This window comes from Alligator mississippiensis, chromosome 3, assembly GCF_030867095.1.
Source record: "Alligator mississippiensis isolate rAllMis1 chromosome 3, rAllMis1, whole genome shotgun sequence".
NCBI classification, from domain to species: domain Eukaryota; kingdom Metazoa; phylum Chordata; order Crocodylia; family Alligatoridae; genus Alligator; species Alligator mississippiensis.
In genome coordinates, this window is record NC_081826.1 from 216428815 (window position 1) to 216452707 (window position 23893).

Here is a 23893-nt window from a genome sequence, read left to right on the forward strand (position 1 = left end):
TACATATCAGAAAATAAATCTTCTTTAGAAATTATTTCTTAATAATTGAGAAGCTTTTACTAAAAAAAAAAAACTTATGTTACCTACATCCCAGATACAGAAATGCATAGTGCTTTTTGTAGAACACAACACTTCTTTTAAATCTGGATTTCTTTTAGAATCTTTTGTTTCTATCTGATTTCATTGTTACATTGTAAGCTTTCTAGCCTGTGGCATATTTTTCATTCTTCTTTATTGTTCTGTATAAAAGAAAAGATTTTTATTCAAGACACTATGCTTTAATTTAATTTAATTTTATTTTATTTGTGACTTTGTAAATGCTTTTTGATCCATGAAGTGGAAGAACAATGAAAATGTGTTTTTCAGATCCCATAAAGAACTTAAACTGTGTGCTTTTCACTGGCCATAAATTTCCAAAGACTCTTTCAAGTATTTTGGACATCAGAGCACAATACAAGATAGCTAACAAAGAAACACACACACACACACACACACACACACACACACACACACGGTCCTTGGTGTTAATTTTATTTTGATCCTAAAATGAAACTTGCTAAAAATATTCATTATTGTGTGGAAAGTTACAAAATGGCAGGAATTTATCATGTGCAGGATATAACTACACTACCATCTATGGTACTATTCTTGGACGGATCTCATTGCAAGAGCAGGACTAATTTTTTCTAGCTTTGCATTTTGAGATTATCACAGTTCATAATTCAGGAACAAATGTTATATTCCTAATGACATCAATGGGTGTATGCCTGAGTAAATAAAGCATGATCAAACAAAGAGTCTGGGTGGAATGTATACATTATGTGAAAAACCAAAAAGTGAGAATACCTCATTTCATTTTAAGATTAAATTTACCTTCTTCAGAATTTCTCACACAACATTTCACCTAAAATTTTGCATTGGGCCCAATTGGCAGAAGATATTTTAGTTAAAGCTTGATAATAAATGGACAATATATTTACATACAGATTGAGCCCCTCATAAAATCCATGAGGATGACTTGGGTTCAGGGTACATAAGTGTTTCAATGAAACAGCAAACACTTCCTGCGTTCCATAAATAAACTTCTCTGGTTTGGGGATGTATCTGTGGACATTTTTAACCTCTGTCAAATAGTCTGGTTCATGGAGCAAAAGCCTTGAAAATACATCTTGCAATGAACCTTGAAATACATCCTGAAATGAATCTTGTAAATTCTATCAGTTAAAAAGTTCCAGTTCAAACAAACAAACAAACCAACCCTACATACCATATTTCATGGAGTATAGGTCGACACGGTGTATAGGTTGACCTCCAGCTTTCCAATTTGAAAGGTAAGGATTTTCATAGGCATGGTGTATAAGCTGCCAGCACTGTTTGGAGGAGATGGGGCCACACCAGCTGAGCACTGAGCCCGTCCCCATCCCCTGCAAGCAACACATCTCTAGGCAAGCGCCAAGCCCAGCCCTAGCCCTGTCCCTATCCCCTGTGGGCAGCACCGGGCTTGCAAGGGATGGGGCCCCGCCAGCTGAGCGCCAAGCCTGGCCCTGTCTGCTGCGAGTGATGCTGTGGAGCACCAAGCCCAGCACCTGTCACAGGGGACGGGGCTGGGCTTGGCACTTGGCTGGCACAGCCTCATCTCCCCGTAAGCAGCGCTGGGCTCGGCACTTGGCTGGCAGGGCCTCATCCCCTGCAAGCCTGGGGACGAGAATGGGGCTGAGCTTGTCCAGGCTTGGCACTTGGCTGGCCTGGCAGCGCCGCTCAGAGGAGATGGGGCCATACCAGCTGAGTGCTGAGCCCAGCACCGTCCCCAATTTTTGGATGTGGCACAGGGTATAAGTTAAGTTTAATTTTTAAGACAAACAAGTTGTGCTTCAAAACCCAACTTATACACCGTCAAATAGAGTAATGCTAAGAACCATTCAACACCCACAAGCAACATAACTCACATGGTGCTGATCAGCAGCTTGTCTCTTATGCAATTCACAAGCTAGTTACTGAAAATTTGAAAGCTGCACAACCCTTAACTAGGGAGCTGTTTCAAAAGTGGGCTCACAGAATATGCAAGTGTTCTGGTGGTATCCACAAATCCAGTCTTTATTCAATGGTAATTACAAGCTCCAATGAGAAACTGACGGTGATTATAATTCACGTGAGTTGCTCTATATTTTAAACTGTGCCAAAGGATCCTGTTTCTGCCATAATCCTCATCTGCCAAGTCCCATGAGAAAAATGGTAGGGTTCTTGTGGAATGTACAAACTTTATAAACACTCCTGACAGTAAATAATATCTGAGGACACCAAAGCTATTATTGCTCAAAACTTCTGTAACACATAATCTACTTTGTGAAAGAAAAGATGCTTTTTCTTATATGCCAGCCCTATATACTATTTTAATATTATCAAAAACCTGGGTTGTTTTGTTCTCTAGTTTAGTAAATCAATGATGAATTTCCTGGTGGCCAATTTATGTCCTCAGGATCATCCATGATGCCTCAGTACCTTTAAATTATGTCTCAGCAAAATTATTTTTTACAATAATTTAAATGCAGTTAACTTTTTCCTAACAAGTTCACTGTGCACCGCTACTTGGGTCAACAATAACCAAAGCATATTTCTTCCTCTAAGGAAAACTGGTATGTGTCCAAATAAATATATAGAGTGATTCTTTTGAGGATGATGGTAGGTATCAGGCTCTATAGTGGCTTTTAGAGCAGAATTACCTCGAAAGTTGTAAATAAATATCCATTCATTCATTCAAATAAATACTGTATTATATATTATGTGATAGTAAAAAATGAAAGTAAAATAAATTAGAATTAGGGTTCCATAAATAACCTTAACTGATTACAACTGAAAAGTAATACATGTCAGCTCTTCCTTATGATTCAAGCTACCCTGACATTAAAGAGGATGCAACTTGCTTAGTAGGGTCAATATAATACTGATGTTGGCACTTTCCCCCTTCTCAAGCTTACCAACTTTTTGGAAATGGACTCTTTAACCGTATACTGCACTTAGGATATGGAAATAACATGGTGGGGTCACAGCATTTCCCAAAACAGTTTTCCCATGACTAGCCAGTACCAGTGATCCTGGAAAGATACTTAAAAAATGGTTTTCCACAACACATTCAGATGTAAAAATTAACTTTATCCTGGGCCTTCTGGGTCATTTATGTTGTTTATTGCCTAGTACTAGTTCAACCATCCTTATGTTTGCTGAACTCTCCCTTACCCACAGAGCTGTCCCACTAATTTCAAATGAATAATTTGTGGATTGAGAACTACACACAAATACAGGGAAATAAATGGAATTTTCTGCTTACTTATTAGGAATTAAGAGTACAGCATATGCATGCCCAAATCATGTACACAGTCTTGATCCTCCATGCTGAACCTTGCATGATCTTTAACAATCTGATGCATTTGTCATCTCTACACATTCATACGGCAGGCTCCTCAATAGTAATAATTTTTATATGAGTGTATTACATACAACCAGTAGGCAATGAGTAATTTGTTTTACTTGTAATCAATAAATTTAAAGTCTGTACCATATACTAAAGCACATGACTCAAAATCTCGCTGTACTTGATGATGTACAGTCTGTTTGTCTGTCTGTAAGTGCAAACTCTTCTGGGTGCAGATCTACTGATTCAAGAAAAACTCAATATATGTATAGACTCTTATTTTCTTTTCTTCTAAAGTTGTAACCATTAAAACCAGCTTTATAAACTATTTACAAAAACAGGATCATAGAAAAGTAGGGCTGGAAAGGAATTCTTGAGGTCATCTAGCCCAGACCCCTCCTCAAGGAAGGATCAGCTCTGACTAACCATCTCAACCAATTGTCTGTCCAGAGATGGAGAGTCCACAACTTCTCTAGATAGCCTGTTCCAATTCTTGACCATCCCCATAGTCAGAAAATTCCTCCTAATCTCCAACCTAAACTGCTTGTACTGAAGCTTGCGACCACTGCTCCTAGTCCTGTGTTCTACGTCCACAGAGAATAGCTTATCTCCATCCTCTCTATAATCATCCATCACCAAGGAGGATTATACCTCCATTGCTCAACACTGTAGGGAGACTGTTAAGAAAGCTAAGGCAGACATGGAACTGGGACTAGCGACCCAGAACAAAGATAACAATAAGTCCTTTTTTAAATACATAGGGGGCAAAAAGAAGGTACCGAGCAACGTGGGGCCTCTGGAGGACAAGCTTGGAAATCTGGTGGTCGCACCAGATGACAAAGCTAACCTCTTTAACAGATTCTTTGCTTCCATTTTTCTGAGCAGAGACAGGGACATCCCCCCCACTGGGATCCCGGATGGACCCAGGAGAGGCGCAGACAGACCCGGGGTTAGTGAGGACCTAGTCAGGGAACTTCTGGTGGGACTAGACGTGTTCAAATCAGCAGGTCCTGATGATCTCCACCCCAGAATGCTGAGAGAATTGGCAGAGGTCACTGTGGGACCCCTGGCACAGCTTTACGAGCCCTTGTGGTGCTCTGGCAAGGTGCCAGAGAACTGGAAAAGGGTCAGTGTGGTCCCGATTTTCAAAAAAGGAAGGAAGGAGGACCCAGGAAACCTTAGGCCCATTAGTCTTACCTCGGTCCTGGGAAAGCTCTTTGAGAAAATTATCCAGGAGCACATCTGCAAGGGACCAGCAGGGGGAATTATGCTTAGGGACAATCAACATGGGTTCATTAGAGGCAGGTCCTGTCAGACCAACCTGGTGGCTTTCTACGACCAGGTCACAAAATCCTTGGACGCAGGTGTTGCAGTGGACATAGTCTTTCTGGACTTTAGGAAGGCCTTCGACACTGTCTCTCACCCCATCCTCATTAAAAAATTAGGTGACTGTGGTGTCGACACCTACACAGTCAGATGGATCACAAATTGGCTGGAAGGCCACACCCAGAGAGTGGTGGTGGGCAGGTCATTTTTGACCTGGAGGGATGTGGGCAGTGGGGTTCCCCAGGACTCGGTCCTCGGGCCCCCATTGTTCAACATCTTCATCAGCAACTTGGAAAAGCACCTTGTTCAAATTCATGGATGACACTAAGATGTGGGGAGAAGTGGGCACGCTAAAAGAGAGGGACAGGCTACAACTAGATCTGGACAGGTTACAGCAGAGGGCGGATGAGAACAGGATGGGTTTCAATACTGACAAGTGCAAGGTACTGCACCTGGGAAGGAAGAACCAGCAGCATACCTACAGGTTGGGGAACTCCCTTCTTGTCAGCACAGAGGCAGAAAAGGATTTTGGACTCAATATTGACTCCAAGATGAACATGGGCCACCAATGTGGGGACATGGTCAGGAAGGCTAACTGCACCTTGTCATGCATCCACAGATGCATCATGAGCATTGGTCAGGCCACAGTTGAAGTACTGCGTCCAGTTCTGGGTGCCGCACTTCAGGAGGGATGTGGACAACATCGAGAGGGTCCAGAGGAGGGCCACTCGCATGATCAGGGGGCAGCAGGGTAGGCCCTACGAGGAGAGGCTACGGGACCTGAACCTGTTCAGGTTCCACAAGAGAAGGCTGAGGGGGGATCTGTTGGCCACCTACAAACTTGCCAAGGGGGACCAGCAAACAATGGGAGAGTCCCTGTTCCCCTGAGCACTACCAGGAGTAACAAGGAATAATGGCCATAAGTTGACTGAGTAGTTTCATTGTTTCATAGTTGGTAGATTCAGACTAGACATCAGGAGGCACTACTTCAGTCAGGGCAGCCAGGAGCTGGAACCAACTTCCAAGGGAAGTGGTGCTTGCTCCTACCCTGGCAGTCTTCAAAAGGAGGCTAGACAATCACCTAGCCAGGGTCGTTTGACCCCAGCATTCTTTCCTGCCCATGGCAGGGGGTCGGACTTGATGATCTGCTCAGGTCCCTTCCAACTCTACCAACTATGAAACTAGGTATTTGAACACTGTTATCAAATCTCCACTCAGTCTCATCTTCTCCAAACTAAAAACTTTAGTTCTTTCTGCCTTTCCTTATAAGTCTTGCTTCCCAGGCCACTAATCTGCTCTGTGATGAACTCTTCACAATCTATCCATATCCTTCTTGAAGTGTGGGGCCCAAAACTGGACACACTCCAGGTGAAGCCTCACCAGTACTGAACGGAGTGGAAATTTTCCCTTAGTCTTCAAGGGACACTCCTGTTAATCATAGAATCATACAAAAAAGGGTTGGAAGGGACCTTAGGAGGTCAGTTAGTCCAACCCCCTGCTCAAAGCACATCCATACCCTAATAGATCATCCCAGTCAAGTCTTTGTCTAGCCAAGTCTTAAAAATCTCCAAGGATGGAGATTCCACAACCACTCTGGGTAAACTGTTCCAGTGCTTTACTACCCTCCTGGTGAGAAAGTTCTTCCTAATATCCAACCTAAACTTCCATTGGTGCAACTTGAGACCATTGCTCCTTGTTTTCTAAATACAATCCAGTATGAAAATGAAACTAATTGAATAGGCAAAGGCTCCAATTTTGTCCAGTCAATTACAATTCTTTGATCTTTAATCCATAAAATAGTATTCCTTTGCAAGTGTGACCAGCCCTCTCTCCTAAAATATGCTCTCATTCCTAACAAAAGCAAACTGATGAATTCATAGTTTTGCAGCTGCATGAACAGTTTTTTCCAAATGATCCTGACAGTGTAATGGATGTACTGAGTCACTAGCTCCAAGGGATAGGTTCAACATGTCTTCTGTCCATTCAGATGACAATGATCTGTCTATTATGTTCAGTCAATAAATCCTTTACTGAAATAATTTAGTTCACATGAATGCCAAGTCTTGTACTGGAATGAAAGTGTTTTGTAAATGTGCAACCTTTTAATCCATGTGGTATTTTTCAGATGTGTATTATGGCTACCTCATTCATCTTGTCCCACTGAAATATACTACAGACAATATATTACCCAAATGCACAATAATATGTTTGCCAAAAAAAGAAAAAGTCTAATGCCTGAATAAAAGATATTTTTAACCTATATTCTCCAAGGAGACATTACACACGAAGAGCCAAATCCAGAATATTTTTACACAGTTTCACTTAGTTTTTACTCAGAAAAAAAATGTTCCATGGTATATTTACTAGGGGTGTACAAAGCGGGCCCTTTTCAATTTGGATTCAGCCCAAATCAGGGACAGTGATTCGATTCATTGATTTGGATCACTGTCCCTGATTCAATTCAGCTGAATCCGAATCTGAAGATTCAATGCTGATTCAGAGAATCAGTGATTCAGATATAGACACAGCTTTAAAAGTTTTTTCTACATACCTTTAGGTACCAGCATGGCTCGTGATTGCTCTGATGCTGAGGCACGTGGAGTGTCCCATAGGAGAGCGGGGTGGCCCTCCACATGCTTGGCGGCGAACCCAGAAGTAGACCGGAAGTACTTCCAGTCTACTTCTGGGTCTGCCAGGAAGCATACTGCGCCCCCTCCCCCCCCCGCCCTTACCTGAAGGTAAGTATACGTTTGGACAGAAATAGGATACCATATTTCTGGTACTGATGGGCACTCTGGAAAAACATGAAAGAAACAGTAATAATGGGTTGACCTAATACAAAAACAGGGAGTGAAAACAGACTCAATAGACTGAGTCAGAAATAAAATCCTTTTCCTCTTCCCCCAGGTGAAATCAGCCACTGGCCAATGCTTGAGCTCCTGCAACCTTAAAAATACCTGGACTCAAATCCATATGACAAGATCAAAAAAGCAACACTAGTTCCAAAAGGGCATAGCCCACTTCATACTGAACCACATTGACAGCAATGAATAGGCGGAAAAGAACTTTGTAGACTTGGGAAATCTTTGTAGTTACCAGCCAGAAGGCCGAACGGTGACATTCATAGTAGAGCACCAGATTTTTTTTAAATAAAAGTTTTGTTGATAGAAGGCAAATATATAACTGAAAGATAACATATAAAATGAAAGTTGAGGTTGAGGGGAAGTAGAACATGAAAGAGGCATCATGGGCCAAACTGCATCCTCAGACACAGACCCATGTTCCATATAAGGACAATTATCTGACCAACTGAAAAAGGATAATATTATTGGAGAGTAAAGTAATTTCTGCCCAGTGTTTCCCGAAGGTTTACTTCTTGGAAAAAACAACTCTCTTTCAATGTATTTACATGTCCATCATCTTAGCCTCCCCCCCAGCAAAAATAAAAGTTGGCACCTATGCTGCTGCTACCCAATGGGTGCATCTCCATGAGATGCTTACTGCAAAGTTGCCTAATTAGCTCCACTGTAAAGTGCACCATCTATGCAAGTGGTGCTATTAGACTGGAGTAAACTAATTAATTCCTCTGTAGGATAGTACTACCCAACACAAGTATTATTCTATGGCGGAGTTATTTACTCTGCTGAAACACACATGTAGACAGAGACTGGGGCTGACTGGTGAATGAGAGTGCTAAAGTGTGGGGCTGCCTGCTGGCCAGCTCTACAGTGGAACAGCCTCATGCCCCAGCCAGCCCCTCCATAGCACACTGAGCTGGGGCGGAGCAGCTCTGGGCTGGCAGGCTGCCCCCCACACCCTGTGCCAGCTGGGGCTGTGCCACCCCAGCTTAATGTGCCACAGTCCTGGGTGCTCATGAGTATGCTGCACCCAGGAGCAATAAACTCCGGCACAAACTGCACTGCATTAATTTCATGTACAGACATGCCCAGTTATTTGCTACAAGAAAAGATCTTTTTTTCTTCATTCTACCTATCAAAAACAAACTGTGTGTTGTATTAAGGGGCCTATTATGTTCAAGAAAATATGGTATATGGCCACTATCATCACAGTGTAATAGTTTATACCAATTTTTGATGCATGAATGCTATAATAGCCCAATAAAGACTTTGTAAAAAGAAATGATTTCACTATATATTATATTACTTGAGTTTATCTTCATCCATACTAAAGAGCAAACAGATATTGATAGTTCACTGATACTACTACTAAAAGCAAAATTATTTTTATGTTATGTAAATGTTAATGAAAATCAGTCCCAGAAGCCATAAACCCATTTGGGTTTTGTCTTTTCAACACTTATTTATTTGGCCTGATTTACACTTCATTTCTGTTTCAAGTGGCACTGTCTGTCCACATAGAAGAAGAAATCACCCAGTTCAGTCCAAAGCTAGTAACAAACAGCACTGCTCAGGTTAAAACACTTTCTTCCCTTTATGCTGCCTAACAATAACCTTACTTTGTCTAAACATCTACAAACAACTGCATTTTCAGCAGGATAATCCATGAAAGCAACATCTCATGTAAGTTTTGTCTGGTAGAAAACTGGAGAGATTCCAAAGCCCATATTCCGAACATTGCTTCAACAGCATATGAACAAAATACTCTTTTCATCCACAATGCCCCCTTAAGATACAATAGCAATGTGAAACAAATTTTTAGCTGTTCAGGCTTGCTGTAATGGTATGCAGAAACTTTGACAAAGGGTAACAAAACTCTTGTGAGATTGTTCTGTTCGAGATACGATAAGAAAAGCTTTTCAGACTAAGTTGAATGTTTACAGACAGCACAAAGTACTTGCACTGGCTGTCCAGCAGTCAGGGGCACTGTGCAGAAGTGGCAGCAACAGTTGAAGAGGAATAGTTTAATATAAAACACCTTTAAAATGAATTACAGTGGTAGGGAGGTAAGGGAAAGCAATGCTGAGGAAAGTGATGGGGAGAAAGGATTCATTCCGAGCACATGCTTGTAGATTCTTCCATCTTCTTTATTTGAAATGTCGCTAACTTTTCATGGAACTTAACTTAGAGAAAAATAAATAATTAAATATTTAATAGGCATGTCTGTGTTCATGCTTGTCCTGAGACTAATCGGTTTGGGTTTTTTATTTTAAATTGTTTTGATTCTTTTTGATATAGCTCTTTATTCTCAGGTTAATTGAATATTATTAAAAATAACTTACACATAGTGATATATTTTCTTGATTTTATTGTTTTTTCTAAGAATTTTAAAGTTTATAAAATAGCAACTGATGCCAAATAATGATTCTTCTGATAAACAGTGTGGGTCATCTAAGCTTTGAATACCTATATTCAGTCTAAAATACTGAAAAGCTCCATCTAATGAGTCCACCAGACCTACCTCCTTACATTGTATTATTGCATGAGAATTTAAACTTTGCTTTTTAAAATGTAAGGTTCTATCCCTCATAGTTATGAAGAAAAGCTTGAAATGTGATCCAAATATATTGTAAAAGTTCAGAAATAGATGTGTAAACAAAAGGAACCCAACCCTAAAAATTTTAAGTCAGCCTCATGATATTTTGGTTTTTGATTGTGGTTTTTGAACATTTGAGGTTGGTGATACTGTTGGCATGCTCACAATCTTAGGCCTACAGGAAAGGGCTTCAGGGCAAGAGGAGGGCTGTGGAAGCAGAAATTAGCTGTAATCAGAGGAGTTACAGGCAGGCAGTAAAGCCCAAAATGTCTCTGGACCTTGCTGAAGAGAGTGATGAATAAATGATGTGATACCCTGACACAGAGCATCCACTCAGGAGAAGGCGTTGACAGGGCTCTTCTGGAATGTATCCGGTTATGGGCGAATCTCTCTTTCTGTGAACTGACAATCCCCCATGCCAACAAGAATGAATCTGACTCGAGGGTTTTTGTGCATGAATAACTGGGACAGTGGGCCAAGTATGAAACTCAGGTGGAGTGAAACTAGAGTCATAACGATGATCCGATGTCCTAGGTTTCTTCAGTGTTTCCAATGCAATAATTAAAACCCTGGCTATACAGTAGTGACCCTTCACTTCTATTTTATTTAGAATATCTTCACACATGTGTGCGCACATGCACACACACACACAGCTTTTACATATAACAATCATATTCTGGTGAGCTCAGGGAAAAAAAGCTTTTATTCAATAAAGCTATAAACCTTGAAATTAGAATTGAAATAACACTTTTAATGTGAGTTTGCCCATAATAAATCTTGAGGGAAAATGGATTTTATTACTTACTTATTACACTTCTTTAAAAAAAAAAAGACATAAAAATTGAAGTCATGTGGCTGCACATTGTATCCACTGGCAGAAAAAAACAGAATGCTTAGTGATAAGAGTTGCAACTCTTTGGTGCCATCAACATGGGAAAGCAGAATTACTAGGTAAGAAAAGGAGATAGAATACCCCCTGCACTCATATTCTCTCTCTCTCTCTCATTCCTTCTCTCTTGTCTCTTTCAATATTTCTTTCTCCTTCACACACATGGCAAAGACAAAGGGTAAGGTACTTTGAAAAAAGCTGATGGAAAGTGGAGAAAGAAATTAAGAGAAAGTGACCAAGTAAAGACTAGGGACTATAATCACTGTGGGGACTGGAGTGAATGGGAAGTGACAGCAAATCAACAGACAAGGAATGAGTGGGAATGAGTGAACGACAGGTAAATCAAATGAGGGGAGGGAAGGGCAGCAGGAGAAACTACAGAATGCACCTTCATGTTTTAATGAATACAAAAAATACAGCTTTTATTAGCCCAAATATACTTGTGTTCACCAGCAAATGAGCCCTTATATTTCCTGGTATCCCACTGAGCATAAATGAATTGGGACTTTTTAACTCAGCTTTTAGTTAAACTGACTGGAGAAACTGGATCACACGCACAGAGTGGCCCAGTAAATCAGAGGAAGTTCCTTTAAGAACAACCAGTAGACAAAGCACAGGATCTCCACAATAATTCCCCTGAAAACAGAAGTACAATACACTAAAAAGAGCATAAGATGGGCAGCAGCAGGTGTATACTTACCACTAGAGCAGTTGGGGCCCCCCCAGCCAGGCTCACACTGACAGGTGTTTGGAGCAATACAACGCCCATGGACACATTTATCAGCACAGTGAGCTGTCAAAGAAAGAAATGAATAAAGTAAGAACACTTTAAATCCAGCTCTTTTCCCAATCCAGCTGATTCACATCCTTCTGCCAAACATGTTTTAAAAACAAGAAAAATGTTGGCATTGTCATGTTTGTTAGTTTATCCTCAGATTCATTTTCCAGATGTTGGTAACAAGTATTTGAAGACAATGCAACCTCCTCTCTAATATCAAAATCTAAAAGTTAATCTTATTTTGGCTGCTCAAATACTATGTTATAGTTAGCAATGGGAAGATATTTGAAACTTAAATGAAAAAAGAAACATACACAAGTGTTTCCTGAAACAGAAAGTAAAGCATGATTTCCTTTACACAGCAAACGATATATGACAACACAACAGTAATTTAATATTCATTTTTATGAGTGGCTGCATGACTCAGAAGCAGAACAGCAAAACTATGACCACTAGAGACATAGAGAATGTAAACATTCAGAATTATCCTACAATTATCATGTTGCAGGAAGCAGGTTGAATTTTTTTCTTTTTCTTTAAATAATTAGGGGCTGCTTTTCTCTAGCTATAAACTTTTGGGGAAAGCTTCCAGTTTTCCACTGCAACAGAAAATGCAGAATGTCAAAACTGTTTTCAGTTTATTTCCTCCTTTCTCCTCCTGCTATCCTTTACTACGTCATCATCTTTATTATCATTGCATGAAAGTTTAAATTTCTCCAACTTTCATTCTATTCTTTCAAAACTTCCTCAACACATGAAAATCAGTAAATTTGAAAATTTACTGATTACAAAAAGAAAAAAAGAAAGAGAGAAAGAAGGAAAATTAGAAAGCGAACAATAGTCCTGGAAATCCTTCTATTGAATTTGGCAGCAAAACAAAAAGAAGAAAGAGAGAAAAGGCTTAAAAACAAAGTGAAAATATGAAAATAATCAAGACATGTTTCATGTCCAAATTCAATTTCACAAAATCATTCTGCTTTGGCATAAAACATTTTTAAATTTTTCCAAAATTGTTTTTTCCCTTTTTATTAGTCCATCCTGCTGCCAAATTTGGAGGAGAGTTCATCCAATCTTTGGAGCATAGGAGTGGAAAGCTATATCCTGCCTATGACGCACACATTCTACCCTCTTGGACAAAACTCAATCTTTCTTTTTCAATTTCCTCATCTATAAAAATGAGATATATAATGCTTGCACACCCACATCACAGGTTATGGTGAGAATTAATGTTAGCACTTCCAAAGCTTTTTGAAGGTATATAGCATCATACAATTATTACTGATGAAGAATTAAAAGTGGTCCAGCTGCTGGAAGAAGCATGTTTTGTTAGCATGGTTTGCACAGGGAAAAAAGAAGCCAAGAAGCTAATGGAAGGCAGACCAGAGAGGGAGCAGCATAAAGAAGACCGATATCAGGCACTGGTCAGGAATCTTCTCAGGCTGTGGGCTAGAATGACCCAGCTCAGGTCAGAGGTAGGCAGATACTAGGATTTGTCTGCTGCTGCCACTTCTTGGCATGCTGAAGCTTTGCGTCTATGAGATGGATTCAGTGGCTCCATGGGCCAGAGGTTGCCAGCCCTGGAAGAGGGGGATAATTAGGACTGTCATAAAACCATGACGCTACTAGACAAGGGAGCTCCATGGAAATGAAATTAAGAGAGATCTTTGTGGACAAAAAAGGGAAAATGCAGACAAGACAGCATTTTGCAGTATGTGACATTAAGCTGTTGTCAATCATAGTGGCTGACAAGTCAATACGAAATCCCGCCCTCCCGGATATCTAACATTATCTAGTCAAGTCCTTAGTCCAGGGACCTAATCCTTCTCAGAGACCAACCCATTATTGGTACTCTGAAAGAGTCAGGAATAATACACAAAGCTAGGCACAGAACAGTTCTCCCAGCCTGTAAAATTTTTTTTGCTATTTCCATATCATTTCTTCATTCCGATTTTTTATTTTTGCATGAAACAAAAGAAGGGAGGACAGAGGAAGCCAGTGAGAGAGAGTTCTGCCTCAAAATAGACAAATGGAATAGGGACTGGAACACAGAATATCTCCAACATCCCAAGTGAGTGCTGTAGCCACTAGACCATTGCCCAAAGTTACTGACTATTCTGAGGTTTCTTTTTCACATGCATGTGTTCAGACCAAAAATCCCATTCTTGACCACAGAAAGATTTCACAATTCAGGTTCCACCAAAATGTTTCCTCAGGAAAACGTGGCACTTCAAGAAACAAGCATTTCCTAATGAAAAACATCTTGAAATATTTCCAATCAGTTTTAGCAAGAAATAAAATACTCCAAACATTGATGACTGACCTCACTATCTAGCACTTCTGTTCCTAGTGAAGAAAAACAGATAAAGGAGAATGCAAAGGAAGGAAGAGTCCCCAGGCAGCAACACACGCTCTTGACAATTTCAATTTCAAATTATATCAATCTGTATTACGATAAATGTTTTCTCCAAACCCAAGATGACTTTGAATTTAAGATGACCCCAATAATTAGATTCTATTTGGGAAAAATATGAATTTACTTATAATTTTCTCTGTATAGAATCTAAGTATTGGTGAGTTATCTTAAAATTGTCCATTCCCCCTGTCCCCATCACTGCAACAAAGAAAGCAGCGCTCAGGAGGCAGGTAGGCAGAAACCCCACCCCTTGCCCACCCAACTCCTTGTTCTCTGTGCTTGCTCCTGCCCCACCAGCCACTTACCCACCCTGCTGCCTGGCCCCCTGCCCATCATCCCCCTGGCGACTTGCTGCCCCTCAGCCAACTGCCCTCCATACCCCAGCCACTTATCCTTGGCTGCTTACCTTCTGTGGTGGCTCTGGCTCCAAGATAGTCAACAGCAGTGGTGGCAGCTCCAGCCCCAGCTCACCCAGGGGGAGCTCCAAGCTGGGCTGGGTCAGGATCAAGGCTGCAGCCAAAGCCGGAGCCAGAACCAAAGGTAATCAGGGAAGAGAGGGAAGGCAGCACGGGAGGCAGGCTACAGGGTCTTCTCCATACACCCCCTGAGCTGCAGGTCATGGGTCTCCCCGACCTTGCCACGTGGTCTCTGCTGCACTCCCTCTGCTGCATGCCACCTTCCCCACAGCACAAGCCACCCCTCACTGGGGCTGGTGGTGGCTCAGTTCTAGTTTGCCCTGGACCCAGACCTGGGGCCCTAGCAGCCACCTGCCAGTACCTGAATCCAAAACAAAAGCTTTTCCTCCCCCCCCCCATTGATTGGGGAAAAGGAAAAAAGTCATTTTCAATTCCAACAAATATCGTAAATAGTTGTAATTTTCAAGAAGTATATATGGTACAGTAATTCTCTCTGTAACATCTCCAAACACAACAGGAATCTGATCACTTATGCTAATCAGAGATGAACCTCTTAAGGAAAACAGTTCAGGGGCTGTTTGCAAACTGACCTTGTGCCAAGTGAGCTGGGAAAACTATAACTTCATTAGGCAAAAAAATCAGTAATTCCAATGATTTTTTTCTAACCAAGCAGGAAGAGCCCAAGTGATCATCTGTAAGCTTTGAATGATAAAGAAAAATGAAGCCCACAGAGATCAGTCTGATAAAGACGTGCCTCATAAATCACTGAAGAGCCCCAGGCTGTTGACCTCATAGTTTCACAGCCTTTTTTTTCCTCTCTCAACTATTATTGCTGGTAAGTCCTTTTTCAGACGTGAATTAAAATGATCTTCATTAGAAATCAATGATGGAAAAATGTATTTTTAAAGCGCCAGTTGATAGAAAATATTAATATAATCTCACTGTTTTCTTTGTTTAATTCATAAAGAGTGAAATTAAATAATACATCACCAGCCTTATAACTAGATATGAACTATCTGAATCTTTGAAATTTCTTGTCTGAAATTAAGGTTGCCTCAGGCATTAGAAGAGCTGGAAGTGCTCCCTGAGCCAAATCTACTATAAAACTTACCAATGAACCATACAGCAATTCAAGGTACTAGCAAAATAATCTAGAAAAAAGATTCCTCTGCAGTTACTTAACTAACTTGTAAAAGCAGTACAGATATCAGACTTTTGTTGGTGTTATTTCTATGTATTCTATAGTACCAGTAGTGGGATCGATACAACTGGGACCCAACCCTGAGGCACATCATACAGAAATCTGGGTTTAGTATGCCTGCCTACCCACACATCATCAATGTCAGTCTCCTGGATTTGGGGATGAGCCAAACAAGGTACGCAAGACAAATCAACCCAGCTTCAGCCTGAGGAGACAACAGTCAAAGAATTCCTAACACTGTGATGAGTTTTTATCTGACTCACCAGGCAAATTTGTGACAAAAAGCTTTGGCTTTATTACTGGACACATACCCTGTGATTTCTACTTCTGTCACTCTTGAAGCTAAGCTGCCAAAAGTCTTGCCCATACAATTATCAAGTTTCACAAACATATGAAATAATATAAACTCTGCTCTGAAAACAAGAAAATTCTATCAGGCACTGACTGAATCTATAGCAAACAGAAGTTTGGGTCTGTATTTTAAAAAGAAACAGGAGTGTACAATGCAGAAGGCATCTCCTAAATTAGGACTCTATTCTCGTCTCAGTTTCAATAGTATAAATCCAGACTAATTTCAACAGAGTGCTAGTTCAGTTTTACAGCAGTGTAACATTGATCAGAGATAAGCTCACAAGAATTCTCTTACTACTAAATAACTCAGGGGTAGAATATTTATGGGGCTTGTTCCTGCATTCCTTGCATACTCCAGACTCCTCAACTGGCCACTCTTTAAGGTCACAAGAAATGCAGGATCAGGTCCATTGACATCAAGGATGTTGTATGACAAATGCCATTTCTTCCAAAGGCTGTAATAAAGATAAATTAAAATTTCAAATTAAATCCTGTCCCCTAGCCCCCAACAAATGTAAATTTCCAAATGGAAATGTGTGTCTTATATACATAAATGCATAAGGAAATGCACATCGCTGTTATTTCTGAGACGTTAAACTGAAGTCGACAGGTGTTTCAGGCTTATAGGAAATTCAGGATTACATCCTATGCATGCAAAGATAGAGAAAGGATATCAAACATTTTTTACATAAGTTCCTTATGGTCCAAAAACATTTCATATTGAGTACTTAATTTGGTCCCACTGTTGCTACTGAGCAGATGAATGGGAATAAAAGGAAGGAAAAGACATCTCTTGTGCTAACTGTTGAATCCATAAAGTCAGAAGCTTAGCTTCTTAAGTGTGCTGTCATCACTACTGCAGTGAGCACAGCAACTGCATGTGCATCAGCGGTAAGTAGTGCAAAAAAAGGACATCTTGACTGCTGCCCTTTGTGCCACCCCACCAGACAACACCTTTCTTTCTCAGGGGGGTTGTGAAGGTGGGCCACAGCAGCAGCGAGGATCTCTAGTTCCCATTGGAGAGCCAGCATTTTATTTTTATTAAGTTTTCTTTTTTAGTTGATTTCCTGGGAAAACATGGCCAATGCCATTTTTCACAGAGATCGCCATTTTTCATGGTTTCCACAAAAATTGTGAAACTGCGATTTAAGTAGATCCATAGATATAAAATATATTTCTTATATGTTATATTAGGGCCAGAATTGCACAGTATAATAATGACTTCCAAGGAGTAAACAATTAGTTTGACAGCTAGGAAAAACCCCAGTCCTAAGTGGAAGAAGAACAGTAATGGCTTGGAACTGAGGGAAAGGATATTTCTTCCTGTGAGGGGGAAATATCTGAGAGACTGCGTCTTTAGGATTAGCAGTCTCCGGATCTGAAAGGATGCATATATTTTCCTGTTCTTAACTAGATCAGAAATGATTTCTGCTCTGGCAAATATGGGGGTGGGGAAGTGACTGGAAGTTATACGCAAAGTCACACAGGATATTAAAATGAAAAGGTGTGTTAAGCTCCTGCCAGACATGCAAGTAAAGGAGTAATGGGATGTGATGCATGATCTACACACTTGCATGACAGGAAGTGTGATTGTGGGATCAAGTTTCAGATCCCATCATGCCTTACTGCTGGTGCAGGGGGAGCCCAGAATAATGATGTGGATATGACATCATGGACACATAGCATGTGCTCCCACAGCTGGGAGGCCCATCAGTTGATCCAAGCTCCCAGTCGTGGAGATGCACATGGTGCACCCCCATGGCAGAGAGCCCCATCAGCTGATGGAGCTCCCAGACACAGGAGTGCATGGTGCGGCCCCAGAGCTGGCAGCCCAGATCAGCTGACAGGGCTCCCAGCCATGGAGTCACATGTTCAATTAAAGGTCTGAAAGGAACAAACCACAAAGTTATTACACTTTTTTCTGGAATAACTATGTGGCTTATTTTGTGTTTTATGATGCCATTAATTGCTTTAACATGTGTCTGGGTTACAATTTAAGACATGATTAACTGGTTAATCATGTCTTAAGTATAACATGTGGCAGAGACCTTAACTACATAGAATTTTTTATAATAGTATGATTGAAACTAGTGTGTGACGAATTCTTTACAAACATATTTACAGACATACCACAGACTAATATTGTGGGATGCAGAAATCATACAAATAGGATTAAACCATTAATGTTAGTTGTGTGGTGCATGTAATACAGTTTCCAATCAAGTTGCCATTTTCAAACACTAATCATTTTAGAACTGCCACCAATTCCAAGTCTTGTACAGTCTTCAGGTCTAACTGAATTATTGACAGCCTGGAGGTGAGTAACGCAGAAAATTAAAATTCAAACACCTACTTATACACTGATATGCTATAGTAAACCACCTGTGGTAAAAATGTAGTTCTCTCCCCAATTCCGCTGCCTAAAGTATTATACTTGCTTGATGTAACTTATATGTTTCATTAGATTTACACCTCCACTTCTGAATCAGGCCAGCTGTGAACTGTGAAACATAATAAGGTGAATCAAAATTTCTGAACGGCATCTTATGAATCTGCACTCAGTAATTAAGAAAGTGATACGAAGTTACTTAATCATAAGCCATTACAGACTGTGTTTAAACAGCTGTGCATAGAATTATCTAATGCCAAAAGAAGATCTAGAAGAATTCACCACAGATAATCGTGAAATAGGGGAGAGGATTTTATCTTTAATATAAGGTAATGCACACTTTTTTGGAAGCTTCTAATATTGGCTTCCTGTTTTAAAAGCCAGATCTGAAACAAGTAACTCGAATAAAAATGCTTGCAGCACTTTGGGTAGGACTACGTTTGGGAACAAATGAGCCAGAGAGTGAATCAGGACTCCAAAATGTGACTCAGTTTTTACTTAGGCAAATTTCACCTAAATGTCAATCTACCAACCTTTGAGACCATTAATTAGGTTTTTTTTTTAATCAGCTCCAAAGGAATTGCATTATAAAGAATTGAGTAACAACTTAGTAGCCACCTTAGAGTTGGGCTCATGTTTCTGATTAACAAATATCCATTTGAACTTGTGACGGGGCTTTGAAGGGGCAAAAGATGAACAGGGAGAAATCCTTGCTGCAGTGGAAAGGGGTCATTGTGTTTTCCCCTTTCCCGACCCCTCCAGGTACCTAGGCCCTATATTCCTTGTTATTTGACATTTCGTATTTTGTGCCTTTTATAGTTCACCAACCAGTATTGTTTGTTGTGCTGTTTGTGTTTTATATTTTGTTAACCCTGTCTTTTGTCAATGATTGTAAGCATCTAACGTTTATTGAAGCCTGCCCCCTCGGGGCGTTGTAGTGTCCCCTATATCTCCTGGTTTATGCCTGTTATGTTCCCAGTACTGTTCTCTCATTAAAAGGTATATGGTTAAGGCCCCATTGGTGGTCTGGCTCTGCTCTATAGGGGGAGGAGGGTCTCTACACCTCCCACAGTGCTTGTGCATCTGCTTTGATCCCTTCATTCGGAGAGGGGGTACCTCTTGGAGTACTGCCCGGGTTACAAACTCTTTCAGCTAAATTGCTTCCAACAAAGAAAAGCATAGTATGTGTGCCTGGCAAACATTGTGCACCTATTCTTTTAGCATATCCCTGACACAGTGTGCCCTTTTAATATGATGTCCCCTTTTAATTGATGTCCTGAAAGGTTTGAGAGAAACAAATATGTATATGGTTGGTATAGAGAATAAAACAGAAAGGGCGGCCAAATATAGCCCATGGACCGAATCCAGCCCACCAGGTACTTTCATCTGGCCCACAGCACCCACCAAGTAATTGTACCCCACCCAGCCCTCCTACCCATGAGATTGGGAGTGAGGCACCCACATATACACACTCTCTGCCAACATATCCTATTGTGCCTCACTCCCTCCCTAGTGGGCAGAAGGGCCCAGCCCAGCCAACAGCAGCTTCTGAGTGGGGCTGCTGCTGCCACTGCTGCGGCTACCAGGGGACCCGCTCAGCCTCCCTGAGCTCTGGGGAGCAAGTAAGGAAGCAGCTGGGGCAGAGCTGCAGCAGGGCAGGAACAGAGAGTGTAGGACTGGTGGCAGCACTTAGCTTGCACCCAGGGATGTGGCAGCAGCAAGGAGCTCAGGTGGACATATCTGTGGGTGTGAGGGAGGGTGGGGAAGATGTGGGGACCCCCCCTACACTGCCCCCATGGCATGCAGTTCTGGCAGGTAGCAGCAGCAGCAGCAGCAGCAGGTGGGGCAGTCAGGGCAGTGCCCAGAGCAGGCACTGTCACCTAGTGGCATGTGGTTCCAGCCAGCACTGCACATAGGGGCGAGAAGCACAGCCCTACCGGGCTGTCACTATTGCTGGTGTTCCCCCTCACTCACGTGCCACAGAAGGGAAGCACCATGCTCTGGAGCTGGCTGCCTTCCCTTCCCCCTGCCACACAAGGTCCCAGGAGTCCACTGGAAGTAGAAGGGAGTCCCGACTCCTGCTTCCCCACAGAGTCCCAGGACCTGCACAGCAGGGGGCAAGGAAGGCAGCCGGCTGCAGCACATGGAGCTTCCCTCCCATGGCATATGAGTGCAGGGGCTGTGCGTGCATGGCGGGGAGTGCCGGTGATAGAGGTGGCCCGGTGGGGATGTGCTCCTTGCTGCAAAGCGCAGCGCTGGCCAGAGCTATGTGCCACTGGGCACCAGTGCCTGCGCCAGGCATGAGTACCCCAAGCACCCCAGCTGCTGCTGCTGCACCATGGGGAAGTGTGTGGGGGGGTCCCCACACCCCACAAATGCCATATACCCACACTCTGCCCCCACAACCTCTCACATATGACCCCCCCAACATACCCTATGCTTCCCACAGATAGTCACACCCTCTCACACCCCCCACACACCCACAAACCCCACCACACACATGCCCGCCGTGCACACATACACTTCCAACCACAATATACAAGACTTAAGAATTTATTTTTGAATTATTATGCAATCCCCTCTATATAGAGTATGCAAACACAAATTATTTTTGTAATTATAACATATTTTAATTTTATTACAAAATATTTTTGTAATAAAATTAAAATATGTTATAGTAGGTGTTTGACCTTCAGTGTATGGTTTGGTTTTTTCTGGTTCTAAGATGGCAACCCCCCTCCCAAAAAGAGTATTTCTGGGGCAAGGGGAGGGACTTCTGGTGGCAAAGGTCAGGGGTTAGGTGCAGGTCCCAAGATGCCAACTAGGGGGCAAGGCAACTGTCAAGGGGCAGGGCTACCCATGTGGCCCTCAAACACTCACCAAACTTCATTAAGTAGCCCTCCACCCAAAATAATTGCCCGCCTCTGGTCTATTATTTTAAAGGATTAATCTCTGAAAATAAATGGTGAGCAACATAAAGGGAAAAATCTCTAAGCAACCAGGGGACCTGTAAATGAGGCTAAAGAGCTAAACCATGGCCTGCCTTCTCTGCAGGTACACATCCAGGCCATAGTCCACTTCTACAGGTGGACCAAGCTCTGTGCCCACAATGCAGTAACAGTGGGCATATCCATACCATGACTACAGAACTACTTCCAGGTGCTCAGCCCAATCCCCTCCACGACCCTGACCTCCAATGAAGGTTCTCTCTTGCTGACTAACTGCTGACCAAAGGAGAGCCCAGAAGCTCCTAAGTTGTTGGAACTAGTACCAGACAACTGTCAAATGGAGATGTCAGCCCAGAAAGGCATGAGGATGACACCTTTAAGCAAAGGAAGTGATGGGACATCAGGGGTGATCACTTGCAATCTTCTGAACTTACCACTAAAGCCTCCTGTTGGTGGTGAGAGTAAAGAGAAAGGAAAGGTACATAAAACCTTATACTGACTACACGCTGTTCCACTAAAGGTCCTATCACTACTGGATAAGAGGCACTACTATCTGGATAGGAGATGCAGAGAGACAGTGGAGGGAGAAGGCTTCTGGACTTGCACAGCATTCACTCACAGAGCAGTTACCTCCACATTAGTCATACTAACATGACGTTTACCTCTGCAGGAGCAACAGTGTTGATAGAACAATGCTTTTTGACTCAGATACTTCAGCTTGAGCAAAAACAAAATTCTAGTTCTTCTCCATGTATTTATTCTGGGGTGGTCTCAAGGAAAACAATAGATTGGGGGGGAAGGGAAAGAGTGAGAAATTATTTTAATTCCACATCTCATGAAATAATACTAAAAATGCTTTTTTTTTCAGCTATGATCCCTATTCCCATCCTGATTATCAGAGAATATCTGATATGTCTGGGTTAGTCCTAGTGCTCTAATTATAGTGAGTGATTGGATATTAAGGAATATAGTGAGTGGCATCCAATTACACATTAAAAAATAGGATTAGTATTTGTCTCACACAGTTTCTTTTACAATCTCAGTTTAGAGAAAAAAAATACTTTATTTTTGAATGAAGTATCTTTTTCACAGAATCAGTGGGCAGAATAAAACCACCACTAGCAAAAATGTTAACAAAGGTGTTTTAAATAGTATTTTACAGGTATGTCAGACAAACATAGATCCTACTGCTATGGATTCTGGTCCAGAGGTGCAGCATAGAAAAAAGGCATCTTGGGCAGCAGTTTCTCACCCTCCCCTATATACCCCCTGCCTATATTCTTGCTTGCAAGCAAAGAAACAGCAGCAAGCACAGTCAGGCAGTCTCATGTAGTGCAAGGTGATCTGGGAATCATAGCTCTCTACACTGGCAATGGAGTTTGCTGCCGCCAAGGGAATGTTCGCCCTTTTTTTGCCACCAAAACCTTCCAAAGGGCAAAAAAAAAAATGCTTATTTTAGTGGCAAAAAATGGGGGTCAGTTCTGCCCCCCAGAAGCATCAAACTTCACTGATGCTCTACAAAAGTAGGTCTACCAGTATGTGCCACAGAAGCAAGCAGTGAGGCAGGCAGAAAGATTTAATCAATATAAAGAGAAGGTAAGCAAGCAGTAGCCCCACCCACCCTGTCCTGGCACCCGCCCACCCCACATCATGCTATTGCTCTGGTCTCCCTCCAACAAAAATTGAAAAAAATATGTTGGCAGTGGCAGTAAGTGGTAGCACTTGGCAAAAAAGGTGATTAGGAACAGTCAGGAACTACCTGAAGGGTGGTTACAAAGAAGATGGAGCTAGACTGTTCTCAGTGGTGACAGATGATAGAACAAGGAACGAAGTGCCTGGTTGGCCAGATCTGGCCCATGGGCTGTATTTTGCCCACCACTGGGTAGAATCTCCATTCTTGGAGGTTTTTTAGGCCTGACTTGACAAAGCCCTGCCTGGAATGATCTAGTTGGGGCTGGTCCTGCTTTGAGCAGGGGGGTGGACTAGATTACCACCGGAGGTCCCTTCCAACCCTAATTTTTTACAATTCTATAATTCTATGGAGAAGAAGATGTGAAGGTAGGTATTGCCAGGGCCTCTTAAGTTTGGCTGCTAAACTCATCTTGTATTCAAGGGCATTATTGAGATGCTCAGAAACCAAAGAGGGCAGCATTTCCTTCACACAATACTGGATGTATATAATAATCTAAGAATTTAGCAGGTTATCTTTCATAGCTAACTGTGTCAATTTGATGATGAGAATGTCATTTGCTGGACAGATTTTTCCCAAGTGTATCTGCATCAAAGCATTTGGAAGCTCGTTCTAAGCAGGGTGGTATT

General features: G+C 41.8%; 1 protein-coding gene across 2 annotated transcripts in view; it reads right to left on the reverse strand.

Annotated features, from left to right (window-relative positions):
• MEGF10 (multiple EGF like domains 10) overlaps positions 1-23893 on the reverse strand; it is a 180653-nt gene that overhangs the window by 95849 nt on the left and 60911 nt on the right. For both annotated transcript variants that reach the window (XM_019478144.2, XM_006276658.4), the window contains exon 6: positions 11779-11871. In XM_019478144.2, the coding sequence (XP_019333689.2) occupies positions 11779-11871 (93 nt within the window). The remainder of the gene's footprint in view (positions 1-11778; positions 11872-23893) is intronic.